The 21,326-nt window shown below is 43.6% G+C and overlaps 1 protein-coding gene across 4 annotated transcripts in view; it reads right to left on the bottom strand.

Moving 5' to 3' along the window:
* LOC119162179 (uncharacterized) overlaps nt 1–21,326 on the bottom strand; it is a 93,555-nt gene that overhangs the window by 20,923 nt on the left and 51,306 nt on the right. For 3 of the 4 annotated variants that reach the window (XM_075879306.1, XM_075879303.1, XM_075879305.1), the window contains exons 8-9: nt 9,551–10,166; nt 8,611–8,864 (exon numbers count right to left, since the gene is read on the bottom strand). In XM_075879306.1, the coding sequence (XP_075735421.1) occupies nt 8,611–8,864; nt 9,551–10,166 (870 nt within the window). The remainder of the gene's footprint in view (nt 1–8,610; nt 8,865–9,550; nt 10,167–21,326) is intronic. The other variant, XM_075879304.1, reaches the window with a different exon arrangement.

The raw sequence follows: 21,326 nt of genomic DNA, 5'->3' as shown, positions 1-21,326 counted from the left end.
CTTCTGTATATATAAAGTGCGACAACTTTTATTTCTATATTTTCTTGCAAGAGGAATCATCAGAATTGTTGTAAGCAGCACGTAGCCAGCTGAAGTATCTTATCAATACGCCACAACAGTGAAGAAACCATGAATTAGCTTTCAAGATATTACAATGAAGAAAATTAATTTAGCTGGCCGCCTATGTTAAGGGGGGATGCGACACTTAGTATAAAAATCGGCCTGAAAATCGCATTTTCTCTCTCATCATTTTCGCGTTCACGATGCCCTTCCGCACTTATCAGCAAAGTTTGGCTTCGAAATTCCACTTATTTCTCAAGTTATAACCCATAAAAAGTGCAACGTCGCAGAAGCAGACCTTTAAATTGAAGTGTAAGCTAGACATACTTCAACTGCCGATGGCACGTGAACTACGCGCTCCAGCAGCACCATTTTGGTCATGTTAGAAAGGTCGCGTTTCTAGCTTTTTTTTTTTTCTTTTCCAGTAAACAACTATGTGCCCCTCGCAAAAGCAAAAAAAAAAAAAGGGAAGTCCAAATCACGCGCAGCGCGTAATTCCAATGGTTGCTTGATGCACGTGACCAAGATGACGTTTCCCGAGTGGCCAGGAAAACTCGCTGGCAATGTCTGCCACCATTTTGAAACGGTATCGCCCTTGCAAAGGTGTCATGACTCATACCCGTAAAATGCTTGTGCGTCTTGCTATGCCCGGCGGTGCGAAAAAGTTCCGATCACAGCCTCAATTTGGTCGTTCTTGGAAGAAACGCAGAGGCAGAAAGCCCAATGGTGCTGCTACTATGTCGCGGGAGGAAGCGCCGACGTATCACAACACCGTCTAGATAACACCGTCGTAACCGAAGACGGTTTCTCGTGCGTGCGCGACATGAACGATGGCCGCCCGTGTACTGAAGATATGAAGATATTCATGGAGAAATGTGCGAGACGGCTTCCCCAGATAGCGGACGCTCTGTGGATTATGATTGCGCCAATGCCATCAGCAACGGTGAAGTGCGTGTAAACATGGGCCTCTCTGACAGCGTGGATGATGTCAACTCCGGCCGTGTGCGGGTAGATGCTGATGTGATCGGTGCTAGTGAAGTTCGCGACACGCGCGCCCCCTAGACGACCACAACACTTGAGGGTCTTTCGTCGTGTCGGCAACAGCGCGAGAAGTTGAGAGCTTTTCAGAGTCAAGTGGTGCGGCAGCGAGAAAGGATGCCAGCAAGGCAAAACTCAAAATTCACATGAAAGCCTCCAATCCGTGATTTGGAGTTGGGTGTCAAAGGAGCAGCACGCTTCTCTTTTTGCTGTACAAGCTGCTATTGCAGAAGCTGTGCTGTGCTTCAACACGGGCGATGTCAATGCATTTGCTGTGATTCTAGAGCAGCTGGCAATCACGAAATTCAGCAGTGCATCCCTGACTGCTAGGGAGAAGGACTGTCCTCAGACAGCAACCTCAAATCAATAGAGAGAAGCGTCCCCAAAGTCTGAGAAAGGTGATCAAGAAGAACAAGAAGAAGCATAAGGATGCGATGTATCCAAATTATGCCCTTGGTGCATTTTTGCAAGATTTTATCAGTATTTTCGCAATAAAGGTGTTTTGAAGCATTTTTTCTTGCTTTCTAGAAACAGAAATTTTGGCACATTTGCCAAGTTGGAGGGAACATAACTTCTGTTCCATTCGAGCTATCATCATCATTCTCTTTTTGACAAAGATAAATGCATGCAGCATGCAATACGCCTGTTTTGAAGGCAATATGCTGATCAAAACTTTTTTAATTGGGTCACGTGCATGACAGGCAACGGTGGCTTTTTTTCTGTGAACATTAATTTCTCTGTGAACTTTTGTTGAAATTGGCCCAGCAAATGGATTTATAGCATTTTGCAATCCCTAAACATCCTACATTATTTCTAAACTGTCACTAATGTTTTGGTGCTTTCTGCTTAGGTGCTACACTCCAAACAAAGGACCCAGGTTACACACGGAGTATCTTGAGAACAACTTGATCTATCAAAAAAGTAATTAAAATTTTAGAATTTGCACATCTAAATGCCCAAACTGATTTATACCCCTAACTGACTCATACTTCTAACATGCTGAAAGCGGCTTTAACTGAACTTCTGTAAAAAATAACCCTACCTTAAACCGTGCTCAAAAATTTAATTTGATCTTAGTGTTCATGTACGCACAGGTTTTTAAAATAGGAATTTATAGGCACTTATAGACATTTAGGCACAAACACCGAAAATAGGCATTTATAGGCACTATAAAAACATTCTAAAAACCCTTCTTGACCTCCATTTCCTCCTTATACTATATCAGAGTAGCACAACAGGAATACGAGAAATAAAATAGGCATTTTCGTAAAATTCGGTCTCTGTAGATAACAAAAATTACCAGCAGGTATCAATACCATACCACAAGACAAAGAACGCACATGCGAAGTAGCACTAATGTGCGATGTATAGCTGTGACGAGGCATGTGCTCAACAGTTGCAGATGTCCTAACCCTACCAATTATAAGGCAATCACATATGAAAATTTAACTAACTAACCTCTGAAGAAAAAAAAGACGACTAAAAAATTTCAGTAAAAAGTTGTATATCAGTTTGCAAAACGTCCGATTAGACAGTTTCAAACTTTATATCTGTTAATTATTAGTGTTTTTTTGCTAACTATAAATGCCCGCGAAATACAAAAAATACAATGTGACAAACCTATTAGCGCGCCTACGTGCGCCTTGATTCTGGTGCTCCTTACGTTCCGCATACGAATGATACGCTTTTCCTTTGCACCGGCTCATGACAACGGTAAGCAGTCACAGTGGTTATCACTTTTGTGGCTGATAGCAAAACGTGTTTATTGCAAAGCCACCAACGTTTATTTCAAAGCCATCACCATCGTTGCTGCCCTGTCGAGACAGCACAACCGAGCAAATGTTATGCTTCTTCATACGTAGCGCGTTAGGAAGCACTGGAGTTATAGTACGCCCTGGCGCGCGAGAGGGCTTGTCACGTGGTATTTTTTGCGTTTCGCGGGCATTGCAGTAGAGCACTGCACGGGCCCGCTAAGTCATTGTTAGATCAGGCCCGGGCCCGATTCTAACAATGACTTACCGGGCCCGATGAGCTTCGGGCTCGGGTTGGGCCCGGGCCTGAATTACTACCGTATTAAGCCCGGGTCTGATATAGACGGTGTTTCAAGAAATGGGTCCAACATTTTTGAAAAACTACAAAAAGAAGGCATCTGCATTTTACATGCAGTGTTCCCTTTAATTTGGCAGAAGGCATCTTCAGAAGTGTACAAATAATTATTATGGCAGTAATTAGAGACATTCAAAAAAATTGACTCTTCACAAAATTAACTTTTCATTGAGGGTGTTTTTGAAGTGAATGATATACAGTCGGTCCCGGGTATATCGAACAGCCAAAAAATCCCCTTGAAAAACACATAAAAGTACAGGGCACAGGTGCGTGTATATTGAACACTTGTACGCCGACATATTCGACATATCGAACGGTGCGCCACGCTGGAACCGTGACATTGATCACAATTCAGTCTCGTTCCAAGAAAGTTTCGGACCATTTTCGTGTGCGCGTCGAAAATGCGATCGCATTGCTTTTATAAGTTCGCACAGCGCTTATTCAGTCGCGTTTCAAAAGAGTTACGCATCCTTAATGTGTGCGTGCGTGTTTAGAATGTGATCGCGTTGCTTCAATAAGTTTGCACAGAGCTTGCAAGCGCTCCTGTTTGACCAAGGTGTGATAAAGCATTTTTTAATAAGTATGCCAACAGATTGAAGCACCAAATAAAACTTACACGATAAGTCTACACCGGCGGCTTCAGCACGATGTGCATTTTTAAGCTAATCCTGCACTCTGACATGCATTCTCCAAAAACATAGACTTTGAGATCTGTTTCCATCGGCGCTCCATGGAACAGTGACTATTTCAGGTCTCGAAGGCCATGCATTTGCGAAATGTAGACCCCTAGAGATCTTTCGTTTTCTTCTTTTCTTTTACGCTTGTTTCAAAGAGCCCAAGTGGCATTGCCACCACCGAAAGCGAGTTTCAACAGGAGTAGGACCCCGTTACAATCATTGCTTTTTCGTTTGTCTTGTGCTGGCTTAGTGTTCTGTCGCCAACTCGCCGCTCTCACGTTTACGACTTGTGCGCGGAATCTCTTGTAGCTGGTAGCCATGGACACGAAAAAGCGTAAGAACTTAGACTTGGCGACCAAAACCGACACCATTCAACGAGTGGAGGCTGGAGAGAAGAAGTCGTCAGTCGCGGAAGCTTTCGGTAGTCCTCGGAGCACGTTGAGCATGATTCTCCAGAACAAAGCCAATGTAAAGGCGAAGGCTGCCCAATCATGCCGTTCTAAGGCTTGTCGCGCGCGTGCTCTTGCGTATGACAACATTGAAAAAGCGTTGTATGCCTGGTTTTTGGAAACCAGGATGAAAAACATTCCCGTTGTTGGCCCGATGCTAATGGAAAGGGCAAAGTGGTTCGCTGCAGCTTTGGGGGTGGACGACCTTCTTGGTGGCACCGGTTGGCAGCAACGCTTCAAGAATCGCTATAACATCGTTGGGAAGACCCTCTCCAGCGAAAGCGGTTCAACAAAGAGCCAGGTCATAGAGAAGTGGCTTTTCGAAGAGTGGCTCTTCTGATAAATGTTGGCGAACAAGACCTCGGATCTGAAAGGAACCTCTTGTCATGGAAGGAAAATGAGCAAAGTGCGCGTCTCGATCTTACTCGCAATGAACATGGATGGCTCTTGCAAGCTGCAGCCGTTCCGTTATCGGCAAGAGCAAGTCGCCGCGATGCTTCAAGAACGCGAAGAGCCTCCCGGTCCAATACGCGTTCAACAAATGAGCATAGATGATGCAGGACCTCTTTTCCGAATGGATGCGTGCATGAGATGCTGAACTTGAGAAGGCGGACCGAAATGTTTGTCTTTTGGTAGACAATTGTTCAGCACATCATGTGGTCAGCCATCTTAAAAGGATCACAGTCAAATTTTTGCCTCTTAACACCACAACGAGGCTGCAGCCTCTCGACCAAGGCATCATTACACCTTTTAAGGTCGGATGCAGGCACCGCCTGGTGCAGAAGCTCCTGATCAACCTTCGGTTAGGGGCCGAACAAAAAACAGATCTCCTCAAAGCGATACAAATGGTAACCAGCGCGTAAAATGACATCAAGCAAGCCACAATTGTGAACTGCTTTGGTAAAGCTCGCCTTCTAGCTTCACCTGACAACTTTGGGAGCTATGGCGATGTTACAGCAGACGACAACATAGAGTGCCTCGAAGATGAATTTCGCCAGCTTTCTGCGTTTCCGGGTGCCATCGCTGATAAGACCACATTGGGCAATTTTCTCAGCGCTGATGATGGTGAGCAAGCCGTTTTGGGCCGCACAGATGCAGAAATCATGGCCGACGTCGCTGACGCGGATGAGGCCGACCAGAGCAGCGACAATGATGCCGAGGGCGCCTCAATGCAACCCTGTACCGCTGCAGAGCTTGCGTTGGCATTTAGCCTTATTCGCCGCTGATGTGGCGCTACGGAAGGCGCTGGGCTTGCCTATGTGGAAAGTTTCAACAATACTAAGGATGGCCTCATGAATTTAATGGCCGAGACAAAGAAGCAAGCCAAGCTCATATACTTTTTTCGTCCCAAATAAAGTGCGGTGGATTTCGTGTTTTTCTTTTGTTATTCTGGGAAAGTCGGCAAGGGGAAGCTTAGCACAGTCTTTAAAAACCGCTCCGAGACACGCAAGGCTTCAAAGTAGCCCTTAAATGGACATACTTTATATTTTGAATTATCGATATTGAACTATTTCGCAATCCCCTTCAAGTTGGATATATCCGGGATCTACTGAATGCGCTGTTTGGTGCGTCGGTTTCGATTTCATCAGCAAAATTAGTCAGATTTCATTGCTCAGCGGTGATTACCAGTTGCTGCCTTTCCGAAATTTCAAAATGGTTATATACACTATTCGTAGAAAGAACTTTAGGTTGCCCATTTGACTCGACCAGCCATCTCATCTGGTTAAAAGTTAACTGTATTAATTTCTATACTTACTGCCACTATTATTGATTTATACATCTGAAAATGCATTCAGCCAAAGTAAAAAGAATACCGCAGGTAGAATGCAGATGCCTCCTTTTTGTATATTTCAAATCATTTTGAACCCATTTCTTGAAACACTCTGTATATCAATATCATGGCGTGTCTACGCTGCTTGGCTTAGTTGTTTTGTGGGGTTTAAGATCCCGAAGCAGCCCAGGTTACATAAGATGCCGCAGCTGGGGGCTTCGGCTAATTTAGACCAGCCGGAGTGCATTTGCATCTACTAAAATCAGAAAATACGTAACATCTGGCCTTTGGCTCTATCGGTATGCTACACGTTTTTTCAAGAAACACGTAATATATGTTTTCGCTATTATTTGCATACCGTAAGAAAAAATTAGCCAGGTGGTTCTGCTGTAACAGCAATGGTACACTGTAAATGTTATAATAGCAAATATAATTGGGAAAAATTTCGAGTATGCAGACACACAGGCATGCTTGCCAAGCCTTGCTCGCCTGCGTACTACGAGATTCGTGAGTCGTAAATTACTCAGGAGCAGTTTTTGGTGCACTTTAACTGCGAGACGAGAAGTGACACTTATGACGGGCCCGCCAATTGATGGAAATGTTCCCAATTTTTTGTGCTACCAAGGCAGTTGCAAAATTTTTAAACGTGACAATTACTAAGAAATTTTAAGGATTTAACTGGAATGTCCATCATATAGAACAAGTCTTTGCTTATTTTTACGGATGCCGTGTCTTCCCGTAATTCAACAGTAATTCATAACTGTCCTCATATGTCGAAGCGCAAGTGTTCTCATGGTGCTCAAAAACGTGGGAGCACTCCCGCAAGGAAAGTGAGAGTTCTATATAAGAAAGTTCATGATTATGATTTTCATTTCCTGCTGTACACCTTGAAACAGGGGGGTGGGGTGTATAGGCACGGGTGCATTGACACTTTTTACTGGAAAAACGTGCGACGGCTTTACGGCACCCAGAGTTCAGGAATATTCAATTCTTTTAGACTTGTTCCCCCAATTTTTGAAGTTTTCTGGATATTAACGGATAAGTAAGACACATCAAAGCTGGAAACATGATCATCTACTCCTGTGAAAAATTTAATGTATATATAGGTTGCACAGGCTTAGTTTATCTTTCCTTAGTGTCTGCAGAGGACCAAACTGCTTGCGTTGTACAGTTTTGCAAGCTTCATATGAACAAGGAAACTATGCACACAGTCATAAACATAAATTGAGCCAAGTACGACTTGTCACAGTCGCTATTGTCGATACGTACTTTTCTCAGTTCGGGTATTTCTGGGTTCTACGTTTGCTCATTACGTCCGTATGTCTGTTGTAAATTGAAGCTGCTTTTATATAAATCGACACTTTCACACTAAGTGTGTCTTATTTTATACAAAGGTGCAATAAAAAAAGTTCATTTTGTGTGTGCTGAACAAGTTTCATTTTACTGAGAAATCAGTCAGCGTAACTTTTTCCTCTTCAGAAAACACGAAAAAAATTTTAAGAAGAAAGATTAACAAAATTTTATGGACACATTGGCCAAGCCGCCAGTGGACCTGAAAAAAGGCACGAGCGCATTGCGCATGCACGCGAAGTGAGAAGATAGGACTTCCTCGGCAACCCTCCTCCTCGCAATTCTTCGTCCTTTCCCTCTATTTGGGGCTCTTACCAGTAACATGACGAAAAAATATTCTGTTCATCATTTATTTCTAGTAGGCTACCCGGCAACCGGCAGTGGTTAAAGCGGCTCTGCCGCTGCAGAGAGTGAATACATGGGAGGTATAAGAAGTTTCCACCTCCTGGTAGTCCTCTCAGAATTATGTAAAGCGTGCTTTTTTTAATTGCACAGCGTAATAAATTACGTTTGCAGGAGACTTGTTACATATACTCGACGAACCCGGCTTCCATGCAAACGATGTAGACTCAAACTATACGTGTCTGCGATTTTTTTTCCAATTTATGGGTGTAGTATATTTTGTAGTCATTCTCTGAAATGAAAAAAAAAAAACATTTTGTGGTGCACTGCGTACATAATACAGCCCAATTACATTTTAATTACCCTGCCATCATTTCCCGGAATCGTTACGGGCATAATTACCTGAAAGTACACAGAATATACCAGTTAAATTGATGACACTCAAAGCAGATCTCAAGACAGTCTAGAAAATATCTTTTTTGCGGCAAGTATTGCACAGTTACCAAATATCAGACAGTGCCTCGTTTATGCTCCAGGCATATTTGGCTGAAATCAGCCGGGCCTGGTCAAGCAGCGCCCAAACCTTTTGGGCCCGGACTGGGTACAGGCCGTACTTCCGAGCGCGGCCAGGTGTTTTGAAACCGATGAACAATCTAGGTTTGAACAATGCATTCTCTCAAACCCTCCTCAGAGCCTCTGCATGCCAGTGCCTTGCACATGCTGCACAGCCTATTTGTCTACGGCACTACAGAAATCTTCCAGAATTCAGTGTGCAACAACAGGAAGTTGGAACGTAAAACCAATAAGTTTTTTTTACCTCGAATGTAGGGTTCACATTCTCCACTATCTGGCAATAGAAGTCCGATGGGTTGAACACCACAGAAAGACACACATTAAAGGTGTTGCCTTCAGGCAGGATAGCTGGAGGCACAACAGCCGGTGGACGAGTGCAGGCCAGTTGTGGATAGATTGGATGCCAAGCAGCTGGGTACAAGCCAGGTGGTTGCATGCTACCACGAGGTGCAGAAGTGGGAGCAATGGCTGCCGTTGCTGTGGAAGCTACTGCAGATTCTGCAAGTGTCATAGCAGCAGGCACCGAGTTAATATACAGACTCTAGAGAAAAAAGTTCACCATAAGGCCCATGCATTATAACGTATAACCGCTCAGGTGCAGCCATGATGAAACGATAACCAGCATTCGGGAGAAGCCTATGCACCGTCACTTTTTTTTCCGTTTCACAGATCTCGGTTGCATCGCAATCACATAGAGCTGGCTCATGGCAACAAAAAATACAGACGACAAGGCACTATATACGACTCACACGACGCGCGAGCAGGCCGGCCCAACAGGCCGCACGCCGCACGCGGCTCGACCACGCTCTCAAACGGTACGGTACAGGGATGATGGTACCATCTAGTAAACAAAGCTACAACCACCCCTTTCCACATGCAGTAAAATGGATAAATGGCCACTGTATCTTTCCTAAAAATAGTTGATATAAACATCACACAATTGCTGTCCATTTGTAACACGTGAACACAATTGTTTATAATATATACTGCGAGAATTTGAGTGTTTAAAGCTGCTATATTTAGCGCTTTGGCAACTACGACAACATTTCAAGATGTCAGCATTTTGGTGGTTATAGCTTTTCCAGCATAGCGTTTCCTCTAGAGTTTGTATATTAACTCTATGGCAGAGGGTGTTATTGTGAATGAAGGCAAAGTGGCAATAGACTTCTGAGGTGAATTCATACCAGCTGAGGGTGAAGCTATGCCAGCAGGAGATGAAGTCATGCCTGTAGCAGCTGGAGACAAGTTGCTAGGTGGTGGAGAAATTCCAGCGGGACGTGGCACCATGGCAGTTGCAGGTGTGGTCACACCATCTGGAGGTGCGGCCATACTAGTAGGAGGTGGGACCATGCCCTCTGGAGGTGGAGCCATGCCAGCTTGGGATGGGGCTGAACCGGCAGGAGGCGGGGCCGTGCCCACTGGAGGTGGGGCCTTGCCAGTGGGAGCGGAAGGTGGACCTGCCAATGACGCCCCAAGCTGTGGTGTGCACACTGGGACCACGCTAGCAAGAGGCGCCTTACATGGCAGTGCACTATTTGAAGGTGTGCTGGCATGAGGCATGCCAACAGGACGCATGCCAGGCGGTGGCACGCACATTGAAAGCACAGGTCCACTGTGCATGCTAGGCTGAGATATGGTGTGAGCAGAAGTTGTGGTAGGTGGAGTGTTTCCAGCAGGAGGCACGGTGATTGAAGATGTCACAGCAGTGGTTGGCATGACTCCTGATGTAGAAGCCTTTGTTGCAGTGACTTCAAGATGAGTCACCGGCAACTTAGTGGCAAAGTTCAAGGCCTCCAGGTTCTGAAATAGAGAAATCAAACCTTCACAAATAAAGAACAAAATGCAACAGCATAAGAAGTAGCAGCAATAACGAAGCACTTATGGTGCATATTTTTTGGTGCAGCTGCACAAAGGCTGCCAACCTCAGTGCCTAATCATGTAGCAGACATTCCAGGTTAGTAAAAATACCTTTGTCATCCTACACTAGAATACTTTTTTTTTATAAAAATGTGTAGTGTATTCCAACTAACTTCGGCCAAAATAATTAAAAGTGCAATGATATATCAAGATGCAATTAACAGTGTCAAGTTACTAAATGCTTTATGTATACAGGTAAACTTGAAAATTTTGCCAGTATTTACAAGGTAAATTATCTGCTTAAATTTTGACAACACATTTCAAGACATCATGGTAAAAAAGTTTCCTATACACTGCATAAATCCTAATTTGTTTTCCTGCATTTCAGATTGGTGGCACAATTGGCAAAAAGGTGAAGCAAATGTACGCATATACATTTCTTGCATGTGCCAGCAGTGCTCTTGGAAGGAAGGAATTTGAGTAACCCTGCTCTCAAGTGTCAAGATGAAAGGCTTCATAAGCATGATTTTTTAAGCCAAGCAAGGCAGCCAGTGAGCAGAGCAAACGAAGCCCATTCTCTCTGTTGAGTAGAAGGTGCGGGCACATATGCACATCACACCTTTAATTGCCTTTTGTGATACGGATATTAGAGAGAGCAGAATTTTTTTTCATTTTTGGGCCAGTATACCTTACTAGATAAATAAAAAGGTATGTTCATTTCCTCATGAAAATCGTGTTTTATTATGCAATAGCAACTACTATTGCTCTGCACTAACCACAAGGTGTTAGACAATAAACAGTCAAATTTCCATCATCCTAGACATTACTTAAAGAAGCCAGATTCCTCTAAATACTGACTGTAGAAAAAGAGGAAGGTATGAACGCATGCAGGTGACCAGTGCAGTAGAATAAGAAGTTGGGACAATGAACGGCATTCGGTCTGGTTCCATTTACTGATCTTTAGTTTTTGTTACATTTTGGTGCCAAAAACCCTTGTGTGGACACGCCTCCGACGTACGACTCCAAGAAACCCTTTACTCGACCGCGTTCCGTTGTGAGGACTGACAAGAGATCATTCGCGAGACCTCAACGACTCTCAACACCGGATACGATCGATCGACTTAAAACCAAGGGCTCAGCTCAAGAAGCCCAAAATACTAAGCTTCTACAGGAAGCACAGTCTCTGCTGACCAATATTATCGCGAACAAGCTCAAGCTGACGGGTATTTATGACTGTTTATTGGCTAGCAACAGTGAGCTCTCGAAGATGAATGATGCGCTCCAAGAGCACCTATCTGACGAGAGGCTCGAAGTGGAGAATGCAACAGCGGCAGACTATAACAACCAAATTATCAGCATGTTTGCAGAGATGCACTGCAAAACTGCCGTTTTGAGACGCGTGAATGGTACTGCCGTGACTGCTCCTCAGAACGTGACAGCAACAGTTCTTAATGCTTCAAGCAGAATTGGCCCAAGACTGCCAAACCTTGACTTACCAACATTTGGAGGGGATATTCAGGAGTGGTCAGCTTTTTGGGAGCAATGCCAGCAGACTACTCAACTACGCTCTATGAACGCTGATGAAGTTCTTTTATTTACGTCATTATATTGCAGGTGAAGCGGCAATAGTGACATCTGGTTATCAGACTTTTTGAAGCCAGTTTCGCAGACATCATCGAGTTACTGAAAGAACGCTTCAGAGATCGACAATAGATGAAGCAGCCCCACCTATCATCGCTTTGCAATTCTCCCTCCCTTCCTCCGAAGTCAAAAAGCGACATCTGAGACATCAGGCGACTTTACGACGCGAAGGAACTTAAGATCCTATGTCCTTCAGCCCTAAATATACCAAAGGTAATTTTTCTGAGATGCTGATCAATATTCTACAAAAGACTTTGCTGTACTAGATCATTCTGGAGTAGACCCAAGCAGAGCACGGCAAGACTAAGACGACATGAGTCTTACACCGCCTCAGACCCAGCACTATCAGCTGCAACCTCTGAAACGGAACTAAAAAAGCTGCTCTTAGTAATAGGCATCAATCATGGCAGTAAGCGCTCTTTCGTCAAGGAAGATATCACTGTTAAACTGAATTTGCAGGTACTTGGAGAGAGACACTCGTTGCATTTAACCAGTTTGGCATTCCTATCGTTCAGGCAATAGATGCCCCAGCCATTTGTGATAACATTTTTCTGCTGACACCTAATAGTCCCATCATGCAGCAGTTGTGTTTCGAAAGCCAAGTTATTGCTGATGAAAGGACATTTCCTGAAGCGGACACAGAGACCAGCATCAGCTTGTTGATTGGAGTGGACCTCCTGTAGAAGAATATTAACGGAGAAGTAATAGAAAGCATGTAAATTCGAGGATTGGTCGCAATCAACACAGCTCTTGGATGGATATTGTAAGGGCCCAGTCGCTAAAGTGCCTCTTTTGACGGCAACACTGACCTGGTCTGTGTTCTGCTAGTAGAAACTGCTCATGACGACGCAATCTTGCCGATTCCCAAATCCTTCTGACACCTCGAAGTCGTGGGCATCACAGATTCTAGAGAAGCCCACTTACACGAGTCTATCACAAGCTTTCAGGAATGACTAAGAGAAATGGGAGACCCATAATTACTCGAATGAAAAGTCAGAAACAGCTATTTCAAGACAACTGCGATAGTGCGACAACTGTGACATCTACCACAAGTGTCGAGAGATTTCCAGGACATTCAGAAAATTTTGAAGAGCTCTCAATTTGTATCATTTCACGTGATGCATCGAACAGAGATGAAGGTTACTTCACTTGGTGCGTCTTCGGGTGGATGGTGTAAAATACTAATTAAGACACTTAAGTTATTGCTATGTTATAGTGTAGCAGTTAGAGTGTAGCAGGCTAGAGTGAACTAGCTCAGGCCGACCTCTCTGCCTTCTGATAATTGTAACGAAAGCACAAAGCAAGCCCAACGGCAAAGAAACTGAAGCCTTGTTGAAGGTATAAGTGGTTGTTAAATCAAGATCGCTGACCTACACGTATATGATTGCCAAATAGGCCTTTCTCATATGTGCGCTGCGTTTTCTTGTTAGACGTTCATTGCTAACTGCTCCGGAGCAGAACTAGGATGACTACAATGCTAGAAAGTGCTCAAACTGCTCGAAGTGACATCAGGAAAAAATTCATATATCAGCAGAAGCTGATAGATCACCTGTGGGTGCCATGGAAAGAAGAGTATCTGCTTGAACTTGGGGCACTTCACCTTTACCAAGCACTCCCTAGCAGTCACATACATTCATATTCGTACACGCCAAAGAGAAAAAGACAGACACACAGACAAAAACATCAACAGGACGAGCACTGGACATCAAATGATTTTTCTATTGCAAAAGCCGAGAACCGTCGGACACAAACGCATGCGCACAATCACACTCTGAGGTGCTTTCTGTCTGTAACGTCACGCGTTACCACCCTGCATGAGCAAGATTTACTATCCAATAATCTTTTTGCTGGATAAGACAACCGATGCTACTCCGACACATTTTCTTTCATTCTCGCTAATAGCAAACGCTTCTATAATTTCTCGCTTTGCCTTAACCTTGCCTTTTCTAAGCACCCGTGTATTGGCGAAATCAGGAGCACAACCACACCTGCGGCAATGATTTGCCAAATGACCCCCCTGCCTGCATGTCAACTGCCAAACGGTGTTCTCGCAACCTGTCATTAAGACAGTGCCTGGTTTGTCCTATGTAGCATCTGCTACATAAAAGGGGTATCTCATACATGACACTCGTTTCGCAAGGCACGAACAGTGTTGATTGCTTTTTTGTGCATGCAGTTTTGCCTTTGCGACAATTCATCACCAGTCACATGCGGGCCAAATTGCATGTGCCCAGCGGTGAATTGTCGTAAAGGCAAAACTGCGTGCACAAAAAATCATGCGACACTCTTCGTGCCTTGCGAGATGGGTGTTGTGTATGAGACACCCCTTTCTTGTGGAAGATGTTACATAGAACAAACCGGGCGTTGTCCTAAAGGGATACTGAACAAAAATTGAGAAAACTGACGAAACTTTGAAATTCAACTTAGAGATGCCACTGTTTCGATAAATGAAGTTTATTTCTCTTATTTTTGAACAGTTGGTTGTATGTGATGGATTGTCAGCGCGCGGCGGCTGCTCGCGAGCGTGAGCCGTGACGACAAACTCACTGAGACGCATGCAGGATGCGCATGTTCTTGTCCTCTTCCTTTTCTCCACCTTTCCTTTCATCCCACTCTTTCCCTTCCACAAAATCACTGGTGCTTAGCCCCAGCCGGAAGCATTGTTCGCTGCTGTTGCTGTTCATACCGGTTCTGGGAACTGAAGTGGAAGGTGAGCGAGTCGAGAAACGCGGGTGATGGCTGGCATTCTTGGCTTGCCAGTTTCAAGTGAGTCTAGCCACCAAACGTCACTTTCTCTAGGGAACGGCGCTGCCGCTAGGCAACTTAAATTCATTATGTTCCCTGAGTTTCTGCTTGAAACGAAGGTTGTCTCCATCGATTTCAGGATCAAATTTATCGATGTGGCTGAAAATACTTGCAGCAAAAATTTTTTTCAGTATCCATTTAACGACAGACTGTGAAAGCACCGTTCGGCAGTTGACACGCAGACATTGAGGGGTCATTTGGCGGATAATTGATGCAGGTGCCGTCATGTTCCTGATTTCACCAATAAACATGTGCTTAGAAAAGGCAAAGGTAAGGCAACGTGAGAAATTATAGAAACGTTTGTTATCAGCGAAAATTAAAGGAAATGTGTTAGTGTGGCATCGGTTGCCTTATCCAGCAAAGAGACTGAGTATTTGAAAGTAAATCTTGCGCATGCAGGGTAGTAACACATGACATTACAGAAATAAGAAAGCACCTGAGAATGTGACTGTGCACATGCGCTCATGTCTGGCGGTTTTTGGCTTTTCAATAAAAAATGTTGATTTCTAGCGCCCGTCCTGTTTGGATGTTCCTTCTGTGTCTCAGTCTTTATCCGTTTTGCACTACAAATATGAATGCAAGAGACCAAAACCAACTAGCCTGCATCACCGCTTTGACTCCCTTGCAGTAGTTTCCAAGTTAACAGTACAGTGATGTTTCAGGAGCCTGATATTTGTTTAAATGTTTGGCTGCCAAGATAAATTCCAGATGATGGCCTTGGTTAACATGACATAATCCAAGCTTGAAGAGTGCAAGCTGAAAATAGAATGTTTATAGGAAAAGTACAGGAATCGTTCAAGCTCAAGTTGTGCAGCTGTAATGAGGGACGAGCGTACTACGTAAAAAAAGACTACAGAATAAACATGCGCACGTCAGCATTGCAGCAGAAGAAGTTGGAACAATTAACGGAGTTTGGTCAGGTTCTATCGCTGATTGATAGTTTTCGTTACACTGAGATTACACTGAGAACAATAAACGTGGAAACCAATAGTCAGTTTCTTAGAATTAAAGTAGGGTAGAAAGACATATGTGCTTTGTATAACTCACAAATATTTTTCTGTGTTGCAATACGAGAACAAGTGATTAAGAACATTCATTAGTTTATGATACAGCTGAAGAAATGCATTCCCCAGCCCCGTCCTGGGTGTGGCCAAACAATGTCACACCGCAAGGGGAGTGAGCCTTTAAATAAAGTTCTTTGTCTGCCTGCCTGCTAACGGTTCTCGGCAAATTTTACATGTTTTATCAGTCTTCTTTGTAAGTAAAGAGTTGTGTGCCAGGTGTGCATATCCAATTTGAAATCTGCTTAATATAACCTTGATGAGCCATTCCTGCTATCGGGACATCCTCCATTTGCTAAATATCAGTATAATACGACACAGCTAGCAATTTTTACACAAGTCTCACTCTTGCTGTTATTTTTATGATTGCGCTCAACAAATTGCTCGTGGCTGCCTTTTAAGGTTATTTTTATTTGCCTAATAGCTTTCAGTGCTGCCAATGAGTCCCTGATAAAGAAGCACATCTGCCCTTTCATTACTTGGGATCCCTACACAGCTTGAGACACGGCAGAAACAGGTAGTCATACCCCTATTGTTAAAATGGCATTTGAAATATCTTCTGGTAAAGGATCACACTCTGATTTTGATGTAGAGCATTATGTACAAAAAATTATTAGTATACAAGACGTGACCACTAATAATACACCATTCTTACATATTTCCACTTTGTTGGTCTTTTTATTTAGTCTTAGCAGGGTCACCCAGTTTATATGCAATGATGACCCAGCTATATAATTTTTTTTTACTGGAAGGTCGTACATAAATTATGCTTGTTCATACAATTGGACTACTATTCCACTGAATCTACTATAAAATACTGGTACACCAGCTAAGTTTAGTTAGAGTGCAAACATATGCTGACACACTCAATGAAAATGCAACCAAGTGCATGTTGCAGACTATTGCAGTAAGTAAGGCAAATTATTACTTATGCACTGCTCAATTCCTTAATAAAACAAGATTAAGACAATTCTTCAGTAACAAAATTCAGGGAAAAAAATTTCCAGTTATGAAGTAGTAAATCAGCTTACAAAACCATTATTTAGACGGTTTCTAACTTTTTTCAATTAAGGGGGATGACAACAGATTATTGTGGACCTAGTTTTTTTGTGCCGCAATAGAAAGCTCCTATTTGCTAGTGGTTAAGCATGCAGCAGCCGATAACAAAAGCACGCAGTTATTTTTCACGTAGAATTTTTCAATATGAGAAGCATCTAAAAATGTTTGAGTTCCTCTTCCAGCAACTCTGAGAAGTCGGCAATGTCGATAGGCCTGCTTGCAAAGAGTTTATTACACTCAATATTCTGCTTATAAAGGAGTGAGTGCAACTTTTATTAAGCACGTTCCTTTTGACATTTTCGCTTGTTTCTTTTTTTTAATATAAAACATGGAAGAATAAGTTTACCAGACGCTTATCCTTAGGTGAAAGTCCCTATATGTACCACCCTGCAAGCAATATGCTCCTGGCACTTCAAGTCTTCAAGCTAGGCATAAAATTTTGTGACTCGTTTCACAACTCGCTCGCTGTTGCAGTTCAAAACATTTACTCCCTTTCCATCCAATCTGGCCCAACATATTCTACACGTTTTGAGCACCTCAAAAAAACAGCAGCTGTACAAAAAAAAATTTGCGGGATGACTATTTTTTGCTGTTTATTTTGTGTCAAAGTCTTTCAGCGATATTCACGCGTGTGGTGCCTAACTGCAGATCGCTGCATGTTGTGTAGTTGGGAGTGGCCCAACAACGAACTGCAAAAAGTTAACACACATGTTTAAACAATTATGAAACTCATTTGCAACTACACGGTGCTAAAATTGCCTAGATACCTTGGAACTATTGGTGCTCTCAACATGTCAATAGTTTGACTCAGCATGCTCCAGGCTCTCCATGCTCCAAGAGAGAGAAAAAAAAGCATTAATTGCAGAAAATAGAGGAGATAGAGAGAGAGAAAATTGCAAAAGGTGCACAGAAGGCAATGCACTATACACTGGAGAGGAGACAGCACCGAAGAAGCAGTCTTTTGCTGCGCTCAGACTCCCAGTCATGCGCAAGTCACAGAAAGCCAAATTTATGGGCACTGATGCCTGGTTTTTGAAATTGGGAGTTTGCTCAATCGACACTAATCAATCCTAGAAAGTTAGTCACATAGTTGATTGCAGACTGCATCACAGGAGTTAAGAAGGAAAGCATTGGCCGAGATAGACAAGCACGGAGTGTGCATTTCTTTCTTTTCATTCTCTGCTCTTCCCTTTTTTCCTGTTCCTACTGAAAGTTGCCAGTGCAAAATCAATGCTTACTCTTTCTGATGATGCCAACCATAATAGAAAGAAAACAATTCTAACATTTGCACTGAAAATGTGTCTATGTCAAGATTTTCCAATGGCTTGAAAGACCTGTAGTCAGCCTGGAGCAAATGTATATAATCTATATCCGGCAGTACATGTGGCTTGTTGCTCATACTGCGAAAACTTGGAGGCCACTGGCAACTACACTACAACTTCTCTTATTATGCCAGAAGCAGACAAAAAACATAGGATCGACTTCAGGAGCAACACCCAGTTGTCATTACAACTTACTTCTGTGTCAAAGCGTCAGGACATGACAGCAGATGCAAGCATCTGCTGGCAACAAATGTAACATAGCAAAATAACGAGATTGATTTTTGGGGTTTAACGTCCCCAAACCACCATATGATTATAAGAGACACCGTAGTGAAGGGCTTCGAAAATTTCGACTACCTGGGGTTCTTTAGGTGCACCCAAATCTGAGCACACGGGCCTACAACATTTCCGCCTCCATCCGAAATGCAGCTGCCGCAGCCGTGATTCGAACCCGCGACCTGCGGGTCTGCAGCAGCGTACCTTAGCCACTAGACCATCACAACGGGGCCAGAATGACGAGATATATTCACTGTAGATGGCTCCTACTTTCAAAGTCTACCAGTGTTTTTCACTAGAGCAGTCTTTGATCACATTGTGTCCTGCAACTTGATTTTAAAAATAATGAAAGCACACAAAATTTAAAGCTGCTATGAAACTTCATTGCCTGCCCCCCCAACCCTGCAATGGAAAGTGAGACTCAAGGATTTATTTGTATACAGTCAAATCTCATTATAGCATACCTCAGATTAACAATTTTTTCAGAGAAACAACATTTTTGAAAATCCCCCTCCAAATGTCCATTGGTTTAATGCAGCAATATTTCACTACTGTGAATTTCAGAATATCGAATGTTTCAGAATAACGTATCAAATTTTATCTCCACAACACTTCAAATTAACGAATAGTAATTTTTAAAATTCACTCGCGGCTATAAAAATAATGCCCAGCTCTGCACCTGCCACTCTCATCATTATCAAAACACCTGCGTAATTCTCTATTTGCCCGCCCTATTCGAATGAGCAATAGCAATATTGCCATCGTCATCGCCTGCTACTTGTTTTTCGCACAAGGTTTCGCCCCATAGAAGAAGAAAAAGAAAGGAGGGAGCATGACGTCACGCCGCCAGCCTTTGAAAGCCAACTGTTTTTGAAGCCAGCAGTGTCGGCCCAACATGTGACCTTTTGCATCAAGATCACACAGGCAACGAGACTTGCTGAGACTTCAGAGAGTGACGCCTGGCAGCTTCGAGATAGGTAGCAGTGCACTTGAAGTTGCAAAAGGGTACGTCTACTTAGGACAAATAGTAACTGCGGCGCAGAACCACGTACTTGTTCAGTGCAGACTGGCTGGCTCGCGCAGCAGGTTCATATATATGGAATACCACCAAGAGTTTTAAACCTACCGCACGCTCCAACGTTTTGGTCAAGCGTTGGGCCGACATGGTGGGCTTCAGCTGGCTTCGCACAATGCTCCATCCTTTTTTTAGGGGTGAAGCTCCTCTTAGTCTAACTTCGTGATGCATCATGCGTAACCGAGAGAAGAGGAGATGAGGAAGAAAAGAAGGCAGTATGTCCCAAAAAGCATAATAGATGGTGCTGTCTCATAGAAGTACAGAAGTCATACAAACTGCACAGGCTGTGCCTAGGTACGCGAAGGATGAGTGCCTCTCTCAGTCTCCTGGATAATCGCCGTACGTGGCGGGTCTTTGGTGGGGCATGGATGAAACAGAACAGCGGGCGCGTTAAATAAACTTGCACTCTGCTTCCTTGGCTCGCGTCTCGTCGGTGTTACCCGCGCGCAGTCTGCATTCTCGAACGTGATCCAACGTATGGACGGACGGACGGACACAAACAGATGGACGCTTCGCTCCACTCATCTTTCACTCCATGGATAAGCTGTAATTTTTTTTGCTTCCTCCATGTTTCAACATGTTTCCTTTGTTTCATCGGACAGCTTTAACTGCGCACTTGTTACCCAACTGTTTTCTAGCCTTTTTTGTTGGCAGTAAAACGTACAATTGGCGTATTCATGCTCTCCAATGATATTTACCACGTGCTTAAAGGAGGTTTTCGGAAGCCTAGTATGGGAACAGTCAGGCACACGAGTTAATGAAGAGTACCTTAGTAACCTGCACTTCGCCGATGACCTTGCATTGCTGAGGAAGTCAGGGGACAAATTGCAATTTATGATTACTGAATTGGACAAGGACAGAAGAAAGGTAGGTCTTAAAATTAATTTGCAGAAAATCAAGTAACGTACAACAAACTCGAAAGAGAACAGCGTTTCGAGATAGGTAGCAGTGCACTTGAAGTTGTAAAAGAGTACATATACTTCGGACAAACAGTAACTGCGGAGCCGAACCACGAGACTGAAGTAACTAGAAAAATAAGAATGAGGTGGAGCACATTCGGGAAGCACTCTCAAATCAAGACTGGTAGATTGCCACTTTCCCTAAAGAGGAAGGTATATAACAGCTGGATCTTGCTGGTACTTACTTGTGAAGCAGAAACCTGGAGTCTTACAAAGAGGGTTCAGCTTAAATTGAGGACGACGCACAGCAGGCGATGGAAATTAAAGTGATTGGGGTAACCTTAAGAGACAAGAAGATAGCAGAGTGAGTCAGGGAATTACCAGAGGTTAGGGATACCATAGTTGAAATCAAGAAGAAGAAATGAACATGGGCTGGGCATGTAGTGCGTAGGTAGGATAACCACTGGTCATTAAGGGTAACTGACTGGATTTCCAGAGAAGGCAGACGCAGGAAGGGGAGACAGAAAGTTACGTGGGCAAATGAGATTAAGTTTAGAGGTATAAAGTGGCAGCAGCAAGCACAGAACCGAGTAGACTGGCCAAATATGGGAGAGGCTTTTGTCCTGCAGTGGGCAAAGTCAGGATGATGATGATGAAAATGTTCAAGATGAGCTCCTGAAGCAGCGTGAAAAGAATGCTACGAAAGTGAGAAATGCGACGCAAGTGACCTGTGGGATGAAGTCGCCGATGATTACCCGTGCAGCCGTCACTAACACTCGAACACTATACACAATGCGACGAAAAAGCATGCACATGAGTGTAGCTGACTACCGATTTGATCCATGCCATTTGTAGCGAAAGAAAACAGCGACAAGTGAAAAGACTACGTTAAAAGAGCACGTGCGAACTAACATGAATAATTGGTACTTAACACCGACAATGCTTTGGAGTGCGTGAGAAGGATG

This window comes from Rhipicephalus microplus, chromosome X, assembly GCF_043290135.1.
Source record: "Rhipicephalus microplus isolate Deutch F79 chromosome X, USDA_Rmic, whole genome shotgun sequence".
Classification (NCBI taxonomy): domain Eukaryota; kingdom Metazoa; phylum Arthropoda; class Arachnida; order Ixodida; family Ixodidae; genus Rhipicephalus; species Rhipicephalus microplus.
The sequence above is the reverse complement of the archived record's forward strand: the minus strand, read 5'-3'. Positions and strand labels throughout refer to the sequence as shown.